The 20,751-nt window shown below is 32.9% G+C and overlaps 1 protein-coding gene across 7 annotated transcripts in view; it reads left to right on the plus strand.

Moving 5' to 3' along the window:
- Positions 1 to 20,751, plus strand: part of ZDHHC21 (zDHHC palmitoyltransferase 21) — a 69,570-nt gene that overhangs the window by 14,016 nt on the left and 34,803 nt on the right. For 6 of the 7 annotated variants that reach the window (XM_019739179.2, XM_074330377.1, XM_074330375.1 and 3 more), the window contains 3 exons: positions 838 to 936; positions 6,534 to 6,645; positions 10,513 to 10,651. In XM_019739179.2, coding sequence (XP_019594738.1) covers positions 838 to 936; positions 6,534 to 6,645; positions 10,513 to 10,651 — 350 coding nt within the window. Of the gene's footprint in view, positions 1 to 837; positions 937 to 6,533; positions 6,646 to 10,512; positions 10,652 to 12,222; positions 12,449 to 20,751 lie in introns of those variants that run through there. The other variant, XM_074330379.1, reaches the window with a different exon arrangement.

Genomic DNA, 20,751 nt, shown 5'->3' on the forward strand with positions numbered 1-20,751 from the left:
CATCTTCCCCCCACCCCAACAAAATGCCTATATCTTATTCATTATTCATTTAAAAGGTGAAATTATGATGAATAAATCTATTTTCTCTTACTATTATTTTTTTCTAATTTTTTGTTTTAAATATTTTTTAAAAGTTTCTAGATTTTTTATTTTCAAATTAAAAACATTAAGATCTATTGAAAAGGGCAATTGAACATCACTAACTCAAAGTAATTATTTTTGTGTGTAATTTTTTTTAAAAAATAAATTTTATTGGGGAGTATTTGGGTAACAGTGTGTTTCTCCAGGGCCCATCAGCTCCAAGTTGTTGTCCTTCAGTCTAGTTGCGGAGGGCGCAGCTCACTGGTCCATGTGGGAATCGAACCGGCAACCCTGTTGTTTATAGCTCACACTCTAACTAACTGAGCCATCCGGCCACCCCACTCAAATTAATTTTAAAGATAGCCAGTTAAAGTTAATGAAAAAGTCTAACTGTTGAGCAGGTTTAAAAATGCTACTTTGATTCTTTCAAATATAGTACATGTAGTAATTAAAAGGGAACCCATTTATTTATACCGTTATTGATAGGGAATCTCTGTTAATATAAAATCTGATTTATAACAAGTTTATCAGTTATTATCATGCAAAGCAATATTTAAAAGTGGTACATTTAAGGAAGTCCTCTTGGCAATATTATTTGATGAATGAAAATAATCATTTAATTTTTCCATCTTATCTCTTGAAAATTATTTATCTTGATGGTATTAATTAAAATATACATGCAAATTTTCAATATGCTTGTTGATAAAATGTTTTGAAGCATAAATGTCTAATTTTATTTATTTCTTTATTTCAAAGTATTCTATGGCATTGCCATATTTTGTCTGGTTGCCTTAGTAAGGGCCTCAATAACTGATCCAGGAAGACTCCCTGAGAACCCTAAGATTCCACATGGAGGTATGGTACTACTCAGATTTATTAATTTTACGATGCCAGAATTATTATCTTTATTAATATATTTTATTACCTTTAGTATATATTAGTTATATGTCTTCTAAAAAACACAACATTTAAGTTTTTTCTCAAATGTCTTCTTTCCAAACTTCTGTATTTAGGATAGCAAATCCCAGCTGACTCATATCCCCCACTCCTTGGCTGTCCTTTTCAGTATACTTGTGTATTTGTTTGTCTCTTCTCCCACTGTAGCTCCGTATAACCTCTGTGAGGGTGAGAGTTGTTGTTTTGTTTTTTTCATTTGTTCAGTGCTGTATCTTTAGTGCCTGGAATGGTCTCTCACTTAGTAGATGCTGTGTATATATTTGTTAAATTATATATAGTTATCTGATAAATTATATTTTTATTTAATAAAGGAATTTTTTGATAGTGCCACTTGCCTCATGATATAATAAAATACTATTGCTTATAGTAAATTATGCAGTGTTATAATGTATTGCCTATATTTCTCCAAGTTCTAACAATTCAGTGAAAATTTTGAAAGCCTTTTATTCTAGTTTCAATTGAAGGTAACTTTTAATTATCTTACTGTATAGTAACTGTTCACACCACAAAAATGAATTGAAAATGATTGCTTATTTTATTACATGCCAATATAGTAAACCTCATTTACCTTTTTTCCTGAGTTTCACTTTTTGAGCATTTGCTCTGTAAGCTTTGAGAACTCTCTGTACTTCCTTCTATTAAGAAATCTATGTCTTTGTTGTACATTATAGAGCCAGAATACTTTGTACAGTGATTCAGTGGTTTCTGCACATTAGAATCACCTGGAGAGCTTTTAATACAGTGTCCTGATCACATCCCATAATAATTAAATTGCAATTGAGGGGGGATGGGACCAGGTATCAATCAGGATTTTTGGCATCCCAAGTGATTCAATATGTAGCAAAGTTTGGGAGCCATTAATTCATTCCAAAATTAGTGGCAAGTCATTTATAGAGCCTCCGTTGAGTTTCCTTTTTTTTTTTTTTTTTAAAGATTTTTATTGGTGAAAGGGAACAGGACTTTATTGGGGAACAGTGTGTACTTCCAGGACTTTTTTCCAAGTCAAGTTGTTGTCCTTTCAATCTTAGTTATGGAAGGCGCAGCTCAGCTCCAGGTCCAGTTGTCATTGCTAGTTGCAGGGGGCACTGCCCACTGTCCCTTGCGGGAGTCGAACTGGTAACCTTGTGGTTGAGAGGATGCGCTCCAACCAACTGAGCCATCTGGGAACTCAGCGGCAGCTCAGCTCAAGGTGCCGTGTTCAATCTTATTTGCAGGGGGCACAGCCCTTGTGGGAGTCGAGGAATCGAACTGGCAACCTTGTGGTTGTGAGCCCGTGCTCCAACCAACTGAGCCATCCAGGAGGCAGCTCAGCTCAAGGTGCCGTGTTCTCTCTTAGTTGCAGGGGCGGAGCCCACCATCCCTTTCAGGACTCCAGGAGTTGAACTGGCAACCTTGTGGTTGAGAGCCCACTGGCCCATGTGGGAATCGAATCGGCAGCCTTGGGAGTTAGGAGCAGGGAGCTCCAACAGCCTGAGCCACCGGGCCGGCCGCCTCCATTGAGTTTCTGATTACTGTTTTTTGAGACCCATTATTTAGGGGCTTGCTTGGCCATGCATGTTTAATGATTAAATAGGGATATGACACTGATATTTACTTAGCTGTAGAAGTTTCGGAAAACTGTGTTGAATATTTAGGTTTGATGAACTTATGGAAACAGTATCACTGTCACTTAGCAGTTTGTATGTGTGTGTGTGTGTCTGTGTGTGTGTGTGTGTGTGTGTGTGTGTGGTGTGTACACACTTGCATGCACCTGTGTTTGGGGGTAGCACTCTGATTTGTATAAAATCTTTCTTCTCAACTAGCTTAAACCAAAGGCTCTAAAATGTAGATACCTGTATTGTCTACTTCAACTCTAAAACTTGTTTCTGATGAAATCTTTTAGTTCGCAGTGGTCAAACACTCAATACCTACATATGTCAGATACTGCAAATCAGTGAATGGGGCCACATAGGAATTACTTCGTATTGAAAGTTTCATATCTAAAGAGAGCGGCTACTACTCAGCTAGAGGGTTTATACCATGAAGAAAGAAAAGGAGAAGACTAAGAAATGGTTTATAGATATATGTATAGGGTAGGTTAAAATGGATGGATTTTTTCTTGCTGTAGAAGCAAAAACATAGATGATGCTTTACATTTTTAGATTTTTACAATAGTGATTTTTTCTTTGCTTTTTAAACACGTAGGGGTGTGTGTGTGTGTGTGTGTGTGTGTGTGTGTGTGTGTGCTCATGCATGTGAGTGAAAATGAGTTTTCATAGGTATTTCTCATTTTACATACTTGTATAGTATCTTAAATTTAGCCAAAGGAATAACTCAGCTCTTTGTTTAAATAAATTTATGGTCCAGACCATAAATCAGCACACTTTTCTTTACTGTAAAGTGCCAGGTAATAAATATTTTCAGCTTTATGGACCATACAGTCTCTGTCACAACTCTTCTGCTCTGCCATTGTAGCAAAAGCATCACGTATTAGACAATACGTAAATGAATGTGCCTAGGTGTGTTCAAATAAAACTTTATTTATGGACATTGAAATTTGAATTTCATGATTTTTATATACCACAAATTATTATTATTATTATTTTCAGTCATTTAAAATTTTCAAAACCATTCTTAGCTCATGGGTCACACAAAGACAGGTCCTGGCCTGGATTTGCCTGCGGACTGTGGTTTGTGAACCTGAGAATTACAGACTTTCTCTGACTATAGCCAAATGCACTCTTCTGTTCTTAGGATATAATATTTTCAGTCTGAAATAAAGAATTTTATTGTTTAGAATATTTTGCTAAAATTGCCAGTAATAAATACACTGTATTTATGTTTTAAGGGACTGGTTTAAGGACATAAAGTTTTTATGTTGTCTTGTAATGAAAATTGGCTCATTGAGGCGACTTCTCCTTTTTTACTATATTTCATGCAGTATGTGAATTCAAAGTCTTAACATGTGGGATGTTTGGGAGCATCTAGTAAAGTGGAAAAAAAATGTGATATGCTTGTGACATTTTTTTTTGCTACATATAAAATGAGTTTCCATTTTATTTACAGTTAAATAATGCTGGTTTAACTGTATCTAAATTAAACCTTAGTATTGTTGCTCTCTCACATGTTTTTATTAAAATGAGACCTGTAAGTAAAAAATGAAAGAGGATTTTTTAAATTAAAATTTATTGGGGTGACACTGGTCAACAGAACTAGATAGGTTTCAAGTGTACAATTCTATAATACGTCTTCTGTATATTGCGTTATGTGTTCACCATCCAGAGTTAGTTTTCCTTCTATCACCATATATTTGACCCCCTTTACCCTCTTCTACTACCCCCTTCCCCCCTTACCCTCTGGTAACCACTAAACTGTTGTCTGTGTCTATGAGTTTTTGTTTATTTGTTTGTTTTGTTCCTTTAGTTTTATATCCCACACATGAGTGAAGTCATATGGTTCTCGATTTTTCTGTATTTAGCATGATAATCTCAAGATCCATCCATCCATGTTGTCACAAATGGCAGCATTTCATCTTTTCTTACGGCAGAGTAGTATTCCATTGTGATATATACCACATCTTTCTCCAGTCATCCTTCAAAAGACACTTTGGTTGTTTCCATATCTTGGCCACTGTAAATAATGCTGCAGTGAATGTCGGAGTACATATATCTTTATGGATAAATGTTTTCAGATTTTTTGGGCAGATACCCAGGAGAGGGATTTCTGGGTCATATGGTAATTCTATTCTTAATTTTTTGAGGAACCTCCACACTGCCTTCCATACGGCTGCACCAATCTGCATTCCCACCAACAGTGTATGAGGGTTCCTTTTTCTCTATAGCCTCTCCAACACTTGTTATTATTTGTCTTGTTGATGATAGCCATTCTAACAGGTGTAAGGTGATATCTCATTGTGATTTTTGATTTGTATTTCCCTAATAGCTAGTGAAGTTGAGCATTTTTCATGTATCTGTTGGCCGTTTGTATGTCTTCTTGGGAGAAGTTTCTGTTCATGTCCTCTGCCCATTTTTTAATTGGATTGTTTGTCTTTTTGTTGTTGAGTTGTATGAGTTCCTTATGTATTATATTTTCTATATTAGCCCCTTATCGGAAGCGTTGTTTGCAAATATCTTCTCCCATTTGGTTGGTTGCCTCTTTGTTTTGTTGATGGTTTCTTTTGTTTTGCAGAAGCAAGAGGACTTTATTTTAAAATGAAATTTTAAATGTAAAAATTTCAACTTTTATATTATTGGAACAACCAGTTAATTCGATACAGATTTTATTTATAATTTATTGATTTCTTCAGAGACATCTATAGCAGAATGTTTTTTCAACTTTATTATATAAAGTTCCAATACACTTATTTTACTCCTGGACATTAAACTAAAATAATGGAATTAGTGTATCTTTTTTAGAAAATTGAATACTGCCTGCTGTTATCTTCCTTCACTTATGTTTAGAATCATTTAAAAAAATTTTAAACTTTTCATACTTTAGCAAGCATTTAGTAACCACCTATTGTATAATAGTCTCACATTTGCATATACTAATATTTACTCTGAATGTGGAGTTAGATTAATTTTACAGACTTTCAATGCGGTTAGGGTATAGTTTAAACATAAGTGATAGAAGGTTCAATTTTGTAAAAGTAAAATTTTTCAACAAATATTAAAAAAATGCATACTGTATAATGAAGCAGTTGTCTTATCCTGGTAAATTACTTTCCTTTATAGTTTTTGTATCATGAAAACAATGACTTTTCTCTATTTCTGTAAACTTCATGTTTTTAGCACAAACCTTATTTGTATGCTTTTTCACTACAGAATAGAGGAAATTGCTCTTGATGGTGTCACAGTTTTGTAAAGAACTTTATTTCCATTAGATAGTAATTCTCTTATAATGGCTTCACTTTTGAAACTATTTTTATACATCCTAAAATTATCTAAAATTCTCCCATAAACATTCCCAAGTGAATTCATTGATATTAAAAAATAAAAGTGTTTTTGGCCCAGGTAACTGTGGGGTGTGGTGGGCGGGGGTGGAATGCCATCTCTGTTTCTCTAAGGAGTTTATAGGATTGATTTTGATTTATTAATCCATGTAAACAGGACTCAGCATTAGTCTTTCTTTAGAACCTTTTCATAATAAAATTTCTAGAGAGTAATTTGTTTAAATAAAATTCTGTTTTCATATATTAATTTGGTTGTACTTTAAGGTTTTGTCATTAAATTTTACTTATAACAATATGTCCAAAATCCAAATACATTGTTTTCTATCCCTTAGTTTGACTATTAATAGTGTCTCATTTTTATAGTGTTTAAAATTAGAAACATACATAATCAGACATACATAGAACAGTGGCAACATGTATGGCAAACACAATACTAGAGACTTAGAAGAAAAATATCTTAAACATATATATTGAAGACTTTGTATAAAATCTTCTAAACAGTTGTTGCTAAATTTCACCGTTACTCATTTGCCTTCATTAAATAGATTTTAATTTCTTTCTCTAGAAAGGGAGTTCTGGGAATTATGTAACAAGTGTAATTTGATGAGACCAAAGCGTTCCCATCACTGCAGCCGCTGTGGCCACTGTGTTAGGAGAATGGATCATCACTGTCCATGGTAAGGAATGAATAATTCACTTTTGGAAGGGAAAAAAAAAAAGTCTTAGTACTTAGCAGATTTAAACAAAAGTTTAAGGTTATATAGTTAAAAAAAATTTTAATAAGGATGCATTTTTGATCATACGGTTCTGTGAATTCCCAAAGTCATTTTTCCACAGAGATCCTATCTTTTCTAACACGGAGATATTTGAGCAGAAAACTAAGAATTAGCATGAACCCAAATAAAGAACGAAGGTGATTGTATTAAATCAGGCATTATATGTAGAGCATTTCATATAGTACTTGACATTTAGAAAGCACTTAAATAGTAGCTGTTAATTATTTCTAAGTGTAATAAACCATATACATCCCATTATTTGTATTTTCCTTCCCATTTGTTTAATTAAAGAATAACACTTTTCAGGTACCCTGATACCTCATTTCTCTCCCGTTAAGCCTTTTTCAGTATTATGTGTTAGATATAAGTATTAACGTTGCATACATGCTGGGTGTAAGTGGTACCTAGCTGATTCTGCTGAACTGCCAGCACTTTTGGTCAATAGGGGGCTCTCTTGTAATATTTAATGAAAATGATCAGTTGAGAAATAGAATTCTTTAAAACAAATGCTGTGAGGATTCTGTGTTGTATCTCACTTCAAAGCTGCCACAAATATCTGTGAACAAGATACTTTATTAGGTCTGTTTTTCTAGGATGGGATCTTTATGTAAATATTTAAACTGGTATATTGTAGTACTTTATAAATATATATACGTGTATGTTTATATATGTGTATGTATATATGTATATATGAATGCTAGCGTCATTATGTTTGTACACACATGCATGCATATGTACAAAGTTAACTACATAACAGGCTTATAAAGGCATTTATCTCAAGTTGATTAAAGGGAAGAGTTTAGCTTCGCCTAATAATGCTAATCAATTTAGAATTTTCCTTATTTTTGATAACTTATTTTGAGAGCACAAATTATTATTGGCAAGCTTTTAGTGGAAATTTGGGTTTTACTGTAAACTGATAATTTAAATAGAAGGTAATTTTCTGAGATTAGGAGAAAAATAAAAGCATTTTAGATAAAAACACTTTGTTTACTATATTAGAAAGTTTAAAATTGTCTAATTCCATCAGAAGGATAGTATAGTATATAACATACAATTGATGTTTAAAAATATGCCTTGAATTTAAACAGATTCTCAAATGCTTTGTACACCTCAGTGATCTGTTTACAAATAGAATAGTACTAGATGAAAAAAAGCTAGGTAAAAAGGTAAGTGGTAATCACACTGAAAAACTCAATTTTATACATTTTTTAGAGTAATGTTTCTGATTGATTAAAAATATAATAAATGTTCATGATACAGTTGGTTATTGATACTTCCTTTTAGAAGAATGAAATAGTTTGAGCTTAAAAAAATAAACAACCAAATAGGAAATGTATTAGTACTATAGAAATTTGTGATATTATTTATTTACTTACTTTTAAAGAATAAAGACTAACTTGATGACAAAATAAAGTGCTAGTTAGCCAAAATTCTAAGATGGGGGTGAGTTCTCTGTTTCTAGGCCTCTTGCTTCCTTCCAATATAGTCAACTTCTCAGAATATCAGTAGGAAGACGAGTAGAATTAGAAAAGAGTTGGAGGATAGGAAAGGAGAGACCAGAGACCTAAATAGATTTAGGGGTTTTCATGATTGAATTTTCTAATAGAGCATTGCTGAGATATTCAGAGTGAAGGAAATGTACAATGTAAATTGGAAGCAAGAAGAATTTTTATTATTTTCAAAATCTGCATTGTTACATGCAAATTTGTAGTCACAATATAGTCATGGGGACATGAAATACAGTATGGGGAATATAATCAATAATGTTGTGAAGATTATTTAGGGTGCCAGATGGCCACTGGACTTACCGGGGTATCATTTCATAGACTGTGTAGATGCATGACCAATATGCTATACATCTGAAACTGAAGTAGAATAATATTGAATGTCAACTATAATTAAATACATACATATATATACATACACACATACATACATATATATGTATATATATGTATGTATATATATGTATGGGGTGCCACAAAATGTACACATCTTAAGAGATGTTATCTACATGTATTACTTTTTGAAGTTGAATTGAATTATGGGAGCAATGTGTAGTATGATGTTTGCTCAAAAGATGGCGTTAATCAAATGAATGCTAGCGTCATTCATTGTATTACAATTTAATACAGTTTTTTCCTTTCTTAAAATGTGTATGTATGTTTTTGGATATATATGTGGCCACAGGATGTAAAGTACAGCATAGGGAATATAGTCAATGGAATTGTAACAGCTATGTACAATGTCAGAGGGGTAGTAGATTGGTCGGGGTTTATTATTTTGTGAGGGGTGTAAATGTCTAACAATTACATTGTTTTGTACACGTGAAACTAATAAAACAAACAAACAAACAAACAAAAACCTGTATGGTATAACTGCCTAACAGCTTTAGATTTGGAGGTCACTTTTCAGATCACCTTAAGACTTTTTCTGTTTCTTGCTCTGTGTATTTTAATTGTTACCAAAAGAACTCTGACATACATAGATTGACTACCTTAGTGTTTCTTAAAGCTCTTTGGTTAAGAAGAATGCCATGATCATAGCAATTATTTCTCAAATTGTGGGCAACAGGGAGGATGGGACAAGCATAAGTTATCTTTCAAGCACAGCTGTTGAAGAATATTTTTGAGTACATACATAAACACACTTCTCTGATAGCCCCGCTTGTAAATGCAAAACACAGGAAATTTTCCTGTTAACAAAGCATAAGTTCTTAGGTATAAGAAATGCCTCTGCAAGGCTTTCCATTCAGTTCTAAATTTGATTTTAAAAAAATAGTTTAACAACACACTTTAAAACAATTTAAGTTAGGGATTGAACCTATTATATCATTTTTTCCCAAATAGTGACAGTATAATACAATGTTGAAATAAAACATTAGTGCAGGGTAATTTATAGATTTAAATTAGTGTTTTCTGCTGGAATTGTAAAATATTTTGGAAATTTGGATACAATAAGTTTGGAACAATAAAATACTCAGCTTGTATTAGCCTTAAAAAATGTGTGATTATAGTATTAATCTTTTTTTCCTAATTAGGGTTTACTATTGTATTGCTGGAAGTATAGCTCTAAGAATTTGTAAATAGTTTTGGATGAGTTTGTATTCAGAAACCAAGGATAGCTTTTACTTTTTAAATTAAATTTATTGGGGTGACATTGTTAATATGATTATATAAGTTTCAAGTGTACAGTGCCATAATAGATCATCTGTATATTGCACCGTGTGTTCACCACCCCAAGTCAAATCTTCCATCACCATATATTTGAGCCCCTTTTATAAGTATGGCTTTTAAAAGTAAAAAAAATTGTGAACTTAGCAGTTATGTCCGAGTGGCAGGTTGAAATTATTTTACTTCACATCATTCCAGTTGCTCTCCAAGCTAGAATGCCGTAATGAATGTGCAGTGACCACTAATTGTACATGGTCTAGCAAGTGTCTTAACTCCTTCATTCCTGTTTCCATATCAATGAAACAAGGAGACAGCTCTTCCTGCCTCACTGGGTAGTTGTGAGTTGAAGGGGATCATATACCTGTGGACTACCTTTGTAAAGTAGAAAGTGCTTTACGAATGTGAGGTGGCATATTTCCCTGACATCTTTTCCTGTGCACTGTTTGTTTTAAGATTTGAGTGGCTTTAGCATTATCTCCATGAAGTTAAGCATATATGAAATTCTTTGTGTTTATTTTTAGTTTTACCAATTCTGAAATTAACATCTTATTAAAGTGTAAAATATCGTTTCTTTTTTATTTTTTTTCTTTAGGATTAACAATTGTGTTGGTGAAGATAATCATTGGCTTTTTCTGCAGTTGTGTTTCTACACTGAACTTCTTACTTGCTACGCACTGATGTTTTCTTTCTGCCACTATTATTACTTTCTTCCACTAAAAAAGCGAAACTTGGTAAGAAATGTTTATATCCACTAATGTTAGAGCAACTGTAGCATACAGTTATCAACATGCAATTCCTTTAAGTGCAGAAGATTGAAGACAAAAGCAACACAAATAGACCCCCAAATTAATGAATTTTAAAATAATTGGGATTGAGAAAATAGACTCTAATCTGACATTTCCTTTTAACCAAATTCATTTCTGATTATTTAAGAGTGTTGAGTGGCTTTCTTTAAAAAGCAACATATTAGATCTTTCAATATACGAGTATATGTTTTGGTTTAAAATATCTGCAATAATGAAAAACAAAGTGAAATTTGTTAACTTCGTGTTTCTTTCCAAGAATAAAAATAGACTTTAAGTGTTTAAATATTCTCAAAGGAATGTTAAGTTCTTCAGAAAAAGACATTTTTTCCCTCTGACTTTTAACAATACCAATAAGAAGAATTTAAAAAATTGTATATACCATTTGAGGCAGTAGAGGAACTACAACAGAGATTGGTAAGGCTTGCCCAAAAAGGTGATGGTAGTGGTGGTGGTGTAAATAGCAGCAACTAGGAGTTTTAAGTCCTTTTGACTGTGTATCAACCCTATGCTATGGGCATGCCATTTTCTCACTTTAATGCTCACGACAAAGGCATGAGGTGGGTACAGTTTTTTCCCCATTTTTATAGATGAGGAACAGACTACCGTGTTTCCTCGAAAATAAGACCTAGCCAGACCATCAGCTCTAGTGCATCTTTTGGAGCAAAAATTAATATAAGACCCGGTCTTATTTTACTATAATAGAAGACCAGGTGTAATATAATATAATTAATATAATATAATACCAGGTATTATATAAGACTGGGTCTCATAATATAATATAATATAATATAATATAATATAATATAATATAATATAATATAATATAATATATAATGTAATGTCATGCAATATAATGTAAGACTGGGTCTTATATTAATTTTTGCTCCAAAAGATGCATTAGAGCCGATGGTCCGGCTCGGTCTTATTTTCAGGGACGCACGGTAGTAGGCTTTAAATAAGTACTTACTGAAGGCACAAAGCTAGGAAATGATTATTCAACTGGTTTTAGTAGTAGAGCTGGGATTTGAACATGATCTTGTGTTTTCTGAATCTTACCTTGTGTGTTTTGTGTGTAGAGCTGGTATTTGAGCCTGATATTTATGTCATTTGGACTTTGATTGTGTTTTTAAAATACCGTCTGTGTGTGACAGAGAAAGAGAGCATTCACAGGCATGCAAATGTGCATGTGAGGTAGCAAGATAGGGGAGGAGAGAGGGAAGAAAGAATACAATTCCTGATAGAGAAGGAATTTTTCTTTCCTATTTATGTGATTTTTATATTGCTTAAATCTTTTATAATAAAAATAAGTTCAGTGGTAGTGCATATAATTAAATTTTGGGATAACGGAGAGAGCAAGAGAAGGTCTTAAAGTTCTAAGTATTTAGATCTAATTGGGGTATTTAATTCATTTTTATTTAGTGTAACTGGTAGTCTTTCATCTTCCTATTTTCCATTTGACTCATGTGTTCTTTGTTTCCGTTGTTCTCCTTTTTCAGCCTGCTTTGGAATTTTCAAGAAAAACTAATTTATCCTTTCTGATGACCATAATTTCTCTACTCTGCTTTTAAAGATTTTTCCAGAGATGTAAACATTCTTGCTTGATTTTTTGAAATTTAATCGAAGTTTGTACTTTGACCATTGCCCTGATAGCGAATGCATTGGCTTTAGAACACCACCTGTCATCATTTTTGGTATTGTAGGGTATAAAATAAATGTAGAACTAAATCACATGATGAGATGTTGTTGCTGTTGTTTATATTTTGTGTGTTACAATGCATATGTTATATGAAGTAAGTGTTCATTTAGAGTTATCCAAATATCGATGCTTTTTCTAGTCCTTGCTGTCTTCATACATTTCTCAACTTCTTTCTAGTATTTTTTTCTGGCTGTTGTTGGAAGTCTACTGGAACGAATTCTCCTAGTTGTGGTTCACTTGAGAATTTCCTCATTTCTGTTTCATTTTTGAAGGATTTATTTCCTTGGCATAGAACTACAGGGAGGAGTTACTTTCAGTTTCAAAAGGTGTTATTGCATTGTTTCATGGTTTCCATCATTTCTGTGAAGTCAATTTTTAGTCTTACTGTCACTCCATTGAAATAAAGTATCTTTCTTTGGCTGCTTTTATGATTTAGTTAATGTAGTTAATTATTTATTTCAGCTTCAGTGAGGTATAACTGACATCAAAATGTGAGTTATTTGAATTCCACATCATTGTGATTTGATATACATATGCACCATGAAAGGATTCCCCCATCTAGTTGATTAACGCATCCATCACCTCACGTATTTATCTGTTTCTGTTTTTTGTTTTTTGTTTTATTTTTTCTGGAGAGAACATTTAAGTTCTACTCTCTTAGCAAATTTCAATTATACAATACTGTTCTTACCTATAGTCACCATTAAATCCTCAGATCTTATTCATCTTAGAGCTGAAGTTTCTACTATGCTTTTACCAACCTCTCCCTATTTCCCCCAACCCCAGTCCCCGGCAACCACTTTACTCTCTGTTTCTATGAGTTTTACCTTTTTTAACAAAAAAATTTGCTTTATTCTATGCATAAGTGATACCATGCAGTATATGTCTTTTTCTGGAATATTTCATTTATTATAATGCCATCAAAGTGCATTTATATTGTTGTAAATGTTCTTTCTCTGAATAATATTCCATTGTAGGTATGTACATATATTCCATCGTGGGTATGTACATATATTCCATCGTGGGTATGTACATATATTCCATTGTGGGTATGTACATAAACATATATACATTGTATATGCATATATATATATATAGTATATATATACTATATATATACACACATATATGCATTTTATATATATATATATATATATGTATATACACACGCACACACACACACACATATAGGACATCTTCCTCATCTGTTCATCCATTGGTGGATACTTAGGTTGCTTCCATACCTTGGCTATTGTGATTAATGTTGTAGTGAACATAGGAATGTAAATAATTTCCTCGATATCCTGTTTTCATTTCATTTGCATATATACCCAGAAGTGGAATTGCTGGATCATGTGGTGGTTTTATTTTTAACTTTTTGAGGAGCCTCCATACTGTCTTCCATAGTGGTTGCACCAACAACGCACAAGGGTCCCTTTTTCTCCACATCCTTGCCTACGCTTATCTCTTGTCTTTTTGCTATAGTCATTTTAACAGATGTGAGATGATATCTTGTGGTTTTGATTTGCATTTCCCTGATATTAGTGATGTTGAGTGCCTTTGCATGTACCTGTTGGCCATCTGTATCACTTATTTATAAAAGTGACTGTTCAGTTCCTCTGCCCATTTTTTAATTGAATTTTTTGTTTTTTGTTTTGCTGTATAAGTTCTTTATATGTTTTGGATATTAACCCATTATCAGATACATGATTTGAAAATAGTTTTCCCATTCCATAGGTTGTCTTTTAATTTTGTTCATGGTTTCCTTTGCTGGACAGAAGCTTTTTGGTTTGATGTACACCCACTGGTACATTTATTTTTGTTTATTTGTTGCTTTTGCTTTTGGTGTCAAATTCAAAAGGTATGTTTCAAGACCAACATCAAAGAGCTTACCCAATATGTTTTCTCCCCTGAGTTTTATTCTTTTATGTTTTATGTTCAAGTTGTTAATCCATTTTGAGTTGATTTTTGTGTATGGTGTAAGGTAAGGGTCCAGTTCCATACTTTTGCGTGCAGCTGTTCAGTTTTCCCAGCACCATTGGCTCCCATGTCGAAAATTATTTGACCAGGTATTCATGGATTTATTTCTTGGCTTTCTATTCTATTCCATTGATCTATGTGTCTTTTTATGCCAGAATCATACTGTTTTGATTGCTATACCTCTGTAATATAGTTTGAAATCAAGAAATGTGATGCCTCCAGTTTTGTTCTTTCTGAAGATTGCTTTGGTTACTTGGGGTCTTTTGCAGTTTCATACAAATTTTAGGATTGTTCTATTTCTGTGAAAAATATCATTGGAATTTTTATAGGGATTACATTGAATCTGTAGATCAATTGGGTAACATGGACATTTTAAGAATATTTGATTTTTCCAATCTATGAACACGGATTAGGTTTTCATTTATCAATGTCTTCTTCAATTTTTTTCATCATTGTCTTAGTTATTGTGGTACAGATCTTTCACCTTCTGGTAAATTTATTCCTAGGTATTTTATTCCCTTAGATTCAATTGAAAATGGGATTATTTTCTCAATATTTCTTTCTGATTATTATTAATGTATAGAAATACAACTGATATTTGTGTACTGATTTTATGTCTTGCAACTTTACTGAATTTGTTTATTAGTTCTAACAGTTTTCTGGTGGGATCTTTAGGTTTTCTATATATTATATGCCATCTACACATAGAAACAGTTATACTTCTTCCTTTCTAATTGGGTTGCCTTTTTTTTCCCCCCTTGCCTAATTGCTCTGACTTCCAGTACCATGCGGAATAGAAGTGGTGAGAGTTGGCATGCTTGTCTTGTTCCTAATCTTAGAGGAAAAGCTTTCACTTTTCACAATTGAGTGTGATGTTACTGAGAGCTTATAACATAGAGCCTTTATTATATTGAGTACATTCCCTCTATACTCAATTTGTTGACAATTTTTATCTTGGGGATGTTGAATTTTCGTCAAGTGTTTTCTCTGTACCTATAGAGGTGATCATATGATTTTTATGCTCCATTTTGTCAATGTAGTGTGTCACATTAGTGCTGGCCTTGTAATATGAAGGTGGAAGTGTTCCCTCTTCAATTTTTTTGAAAACTTTGAGAAGGATTTGTGTTAATTCTTCTTTAAATGTTTGGTAGAATTCACTCATGAAACCATCTGATCCTGTACTTTTCTTTGTTGGGATGTTTTTGATTGCTGATTCAGTCTCCTTAGTAATTGGTCTGTTCATATTTTCTGTTCCTTCATGATTCAGTCTTGATAAGTTGTATATTTCTAGGAATTTATCCATTTCTTTTAGGTTGTTCAATTTGTTGGTAAATACTTTTTCATAGTAGTCTTTCATGATCCTTTGCACTTAATGGTATCATTTGTGATGTCTCTTTCATTTTTTATTTTATTTGAGACCTAGTTTTTTTTTTTTTTTAGTAAGTATAGCTCAAGGTTTGCCGAGTTTGTTTATCTTTACAAAAAAAGAAAACCCAGCTTTCAGTTTCCTTGAAATTTTTTTCCTTCATCTTTTTAATTTCTTCTTCATTTATTTCTGCTCTTACCTTTCTTATTTCCTTTATTTCTGCTAACTTTCAGCTTGGTTTGTTCTTCTTTTCTTAGTTCCTTGATGTATAAAGTTAGGTTGTTCGAGACCTTTTTTTTCCTTAGTATAAGTGTTTATTGCTAAGAACTTCCCTCTGAACTGCTTTTGCTGCATCCCATAAGTTATGGTATGTTGTATTTCCATTTTCATTTCCCTAAAGATATTTTTTGATTTCTGTTTTAATTTCTTCTTTGACCTATTGGCTGTTCAGTAGTGTGTTGTCTAGTCTCCATATATTTGTGAATTTTCCATTTTTCTTCTTGTAATTAATTTCCAGTTTCATGCTATTGTGGTTAGAAAAGATGCTTGATAGGATTTCAGTCTTAAGTGTATTAAGACACATTTTATGGCCTAACATGATCTATCCTGGAGAATGTTCCAATTGCTCTTGAGAAGAATGTGTATTCTGCTGCTGTTGAATGCAATGTTCTGTAAATGTTTGTTAAATCCTGGTTTAACATGTAGTTTAAGTCCAATGCTTCCGTATTATTTTTCTATCTGGATGATCTATCCATTGTTGAAACTGAGGTATTGAAGCCCCCTACTATTGTATTGCTGTCTGTTTCTCCCTTCAGTTCTATTAATATTTTCTTTTGTATTTAGGTCCTTCTATGTTCTGAGCATATGTATTTACACATGTTACGTCCTCTTGTTGGGTTGACCTTCAAGAGGAAAGATCTTCTTTGTCTCTTATTACAGTGTTGACTTAAAGTCTATTTTGTGTGATACAACTACCTCTGTTCTCTTTTGGATCCCATTTGCATGGAATATCTTTTCCATCCCTTCACTTTCAGTCTGTGAGTCCTTAAAGCTGCAATGAATCTCTTGTAGGCAGCCTATAGTTGGGTCTTAGTTTTAAAAATCCATTCAGCATTTCTCTATCCTTTGGTTGGAGAATTAAGTCCATTTACATTTAAAATAATTATTGATAGATAATGGACTTACTGTTTCCATTTTGTGAATTATTTTCTGGCTGTTTTTTAATTCATTTGTTCCTTTCTTCTTTTCTTACTCTCTTTGTGATTTGATAATTTTCAATGAGTTATTTTCTGGCTGTTTTTTAACTCATTTGTTCCTTTCTTTTTTTCTTGCTCTCTTTGTGATTTGATGATTTTCTGTTGTCATGTGCCTGATATGTAGAATTTTCCCAGCTAGTTTCTAATTTCTATCAAAGGGAATTGCTCCATGTGTAGCAGTGTGTCTGTGGGAAGAGTAGAGATCAGGAGCCTTCTTTTTTGCCATCTTGGACCAGAACTCCTATTTTTTTCGGTCTTTGTGTTTTAGCAGTTATTCTATGATGTGCTTCATTGTTGTTTTCTTTGCATTTTTTTTGTTTGAGAATTTATATAACTTCTGGAATCTGTGGCTTAAGGACATCTTGGCCAGTGTCTTCAAATATTACTTCTGCCCAACTTTTTCTTTTGCATTTCTTGGAGTCTAATTATGTGTATGTGAGCTCTCACTGTACTGCATAACTTTTGCACTTTTTTCTGCATTTTTCTTTTTATTTTCCTCTGTGCTTTCAGACTGGGTATTTTCTACTGACCTATTCTCTGGTTTACTGATCAACTCTTCTGCTCTATCTAATCTGTCAAACCCTTCTGTTGAATTACTAATTCAGTAGTTATGTATTTCACTTCCAGAATTTTCATTTGATACTTTTTTTCATAGATCATGTTTCTGGTGAAATTTTTCCTTTGTCATCTGTATTTTTGAACATTTCAATGAGTTATTTTAATGTCTTATGTTTGATAACTTCGGTATTGAGATACACTTGTTGGTCTGTTTCTGTTGACTTTTTCTTTTTCTCTTAGTTTCCATATATTTGGTCCTTTCTTCTGACATAACTGATAAGTTTGGTTGGATACTGGGCATTTTGTGTGACAAATTATAAAAGATCTTGTAGAAGTTTTCTTTTTCAAAATGCGATACTCCTTTTTTTAGACAGTCATCTTGATCCAGTCAAGGGTTTGTATAACAAATATTTCTAAACTAAATAACAGAACATTAATCTTAATATAGCAGTTCTTTTGAAGATGACGTTTATTGATTTTATTGAGATTTTGTAAGGATTTATGATTACTAGGTTTTGTCTTTGTGAAGGACTACTTTTACTTTGCCGTTTTTCTTATAATGAAGCCCTTCAGGATTCTCAGCTGAAAAACTTAGATATTTACTGTGGATTGTGCCTTATCTTTATTGTTTCCCCAGCTCAGTGAAATAGTAGAAAGCTCTGAATCTCCACTTTTACTCACTCTTTCAGAACTACTGCTTATGAATTGACGAGTACCTTATTAAGGTAAAAAAGCAGTGCAGAATGTAGGAATCACCTTAATCCATTTCTACTCTCTGTGCGATTTTAGCCCTTCAAGTCCTAGCTACCTTGCCTACTTTCCAGTGTCTTCATTCAAGCTGTTTCTTTATCAATTAATTGGATTTTATCTGGTTTTTAGTAGTGTTCTTACTGAGAGGGTAGTCTCATATAATCTCTTCCCTCATAGGTGTCATTTGCAGTAGAATTTTGTTTAAAAATGCTGCCTAACTTCATAACTCCTCAGGGAACACTCAGTCTATGTAAACGGTATCCTGTGGAGTTGTGCAGAGTAATACTTATGTAGACGTAAGATTTGAGAACTGGGGGGGCGTGTGGGGAATGAGACTGTGATGGACTTTATAATACATACAGGTAGAGATTAACTGGATGGAGAGATGAAGGAAGTCACTGCTGGACAAGAGAACAACAAAAGGCTTGGGGCAATAATTAGAATAATTGGTTTTAAGGTCAAATCTGTTCTAAAGTAGTGATATACTATATAGAAAATATTTCTGAGGCTAAAGAATAGAGCAGAACATTGTGCTCACTATAGCAGTTCTTTTGATGATGACATTTATTGTTGTTGTTTTTATCAAGGTAGAAAAAATTCAGTACAAAAATCACCGTTAAAATTTGTAAAAATAAGTTTGTGTAGTGGAATATTCTTTAAACAATCCCCATCTTCCATCTTTTTTTTTCTGAGTAATTGCCTGTGTCTCTCATTTTTCTCTAAAACAAACAAAAAACTACTGTTTCCCCAAAAATAAGACCTAGCCAGACAATCAGCTCTACTGCGTCTTTTTTAGCAAAAATTAATATAAGACCCGATCTTATTTTATTATAAAATAATAAAATAAGACCGGGTTTTATATAATATAACACCGGGTATAATATAATATAATATAATATAACACCAGGTATAATATAATGTAATACTGGGTCTTATATTAATTTTTGCTCCAAAAGATGCATCAGAGTTGATTGTTCGGCTAGGTCCTATTTTTGGTGAAACAAGATATATATCCATCTCTTTGTTTTGTTTGTAAAACTGGCCGTAGTGTCAGAGATCTTATTCATTCACCTTGTTACTCTTTTTTATGATTTCGGATGTATAATAAGTATCCCCCAAATATCCATAATTATTTCTGAAGATTGTTTAATGACTACCGTGCATCTTGTGGAGATAATAGTACAGTTAAAGTATGCCAAGGACTTTGACACTATATTCTGTTGGCCAGAGGAAGTAAGTGAAAGCTTTTTAGTCTGAATTTTTCTTTATACTCTTTCAGGTAGATAGATGGCAGCATAGTATCTTTTCTAGCCCATTTTTAAATTCTAAACCAAGTACTTCTTTAGGTGGGAAAAGAAAGTGTTAACTCTTAAGTTTTTGTTTTGTTTTAAGGTGAAAGTATTTATTTATTAAACAAGTGAAAAAGTGAATTGCCCTTTCAACTTTGTTGTAATGGAACTTAACCTGTATCAATAGGAAACTGGTACATTATGGTTAGGCTTATGAGAAAGAGAGTTGAAAGAAAGGCTATTTATAGATTCTGGGAAATAAAGGGTTTGAGATTCTGATTTCTATGTCTCTCTCCTCAGCTTTTTCTATTCTGGGGAGTTCTTTCTGTGCTGGATTGTTTTAGTTGCTTTGCAATTGCTTCATTGTTTTTTAGAGTACCTTAATGCTTTTTAGACTTTTTCTTTTTTTTTTATTATTAGTTTCAGGTGTACAAAACAATGTAATAGTTAGACATTTATACCCCTCACAAAGTGATAATTCCCCTCCCCCAATCTACTGCCCCTCTGACATCATATATAGGTGTTACAGTTCCACTGACTATTCCTTATGCTGTCCTCACATCCTGTGACTATACATACATACATACATACATATATATATATATATATATATATATATGTATGTGTATGTGTGTGTATATGTATATGTGTATATATATAATTATAGTTGACATTCATTATTATTCAGCTTCAGCTTCAGGTGTACAGCAGCGGTCAGGCAACTACACTGCCCATGAAGTGGTCTCCCTAATAAGACAAGAAGTGTCCGTCAAATACCCTACAAAATCTTTGCAACATTATTGTCTATATTCCCCAAATTGTCTTTCGTATCCCCATGGCAATTTTATGGTTACTGATTATGCTTTCTAATCCCCTCACCTTGTCCCTCATCCCCACCCCCCCTCCTGTCTAGCAACCCTCATTTTTTCCTCTATGTTTCTGAGACTGTTTCTGATTAGTTTGTACATTTATTCTATTCTTTAGATTCCACATATAAGTGAGATCATAAGGTAGAGTACCTTAATACTTTTCAGATTTTTTTCTTAATCTTTACTTTTAAAATATCCACATATGGATTTTCAAGAATTTAAATGTTTTTACTATGTGGAGTTTTGAGGAAATACTTTAAT

Source organism: Rhinolophus sinicus, linkage group LG04, assembly GCF_036562045.2.
Source record: "Rhinolophus sinicus isolate RSC01 linkage group LG04, ASM3656204v1, whole genome shotgun sequence".
Classification (NCBI taxonomy): Eukaryota; Metazoa; Chordata; class Mammalia; order Chiroptera; family Rhinolophidae; genus Rhinolophus; species Rhinolophus sinicus.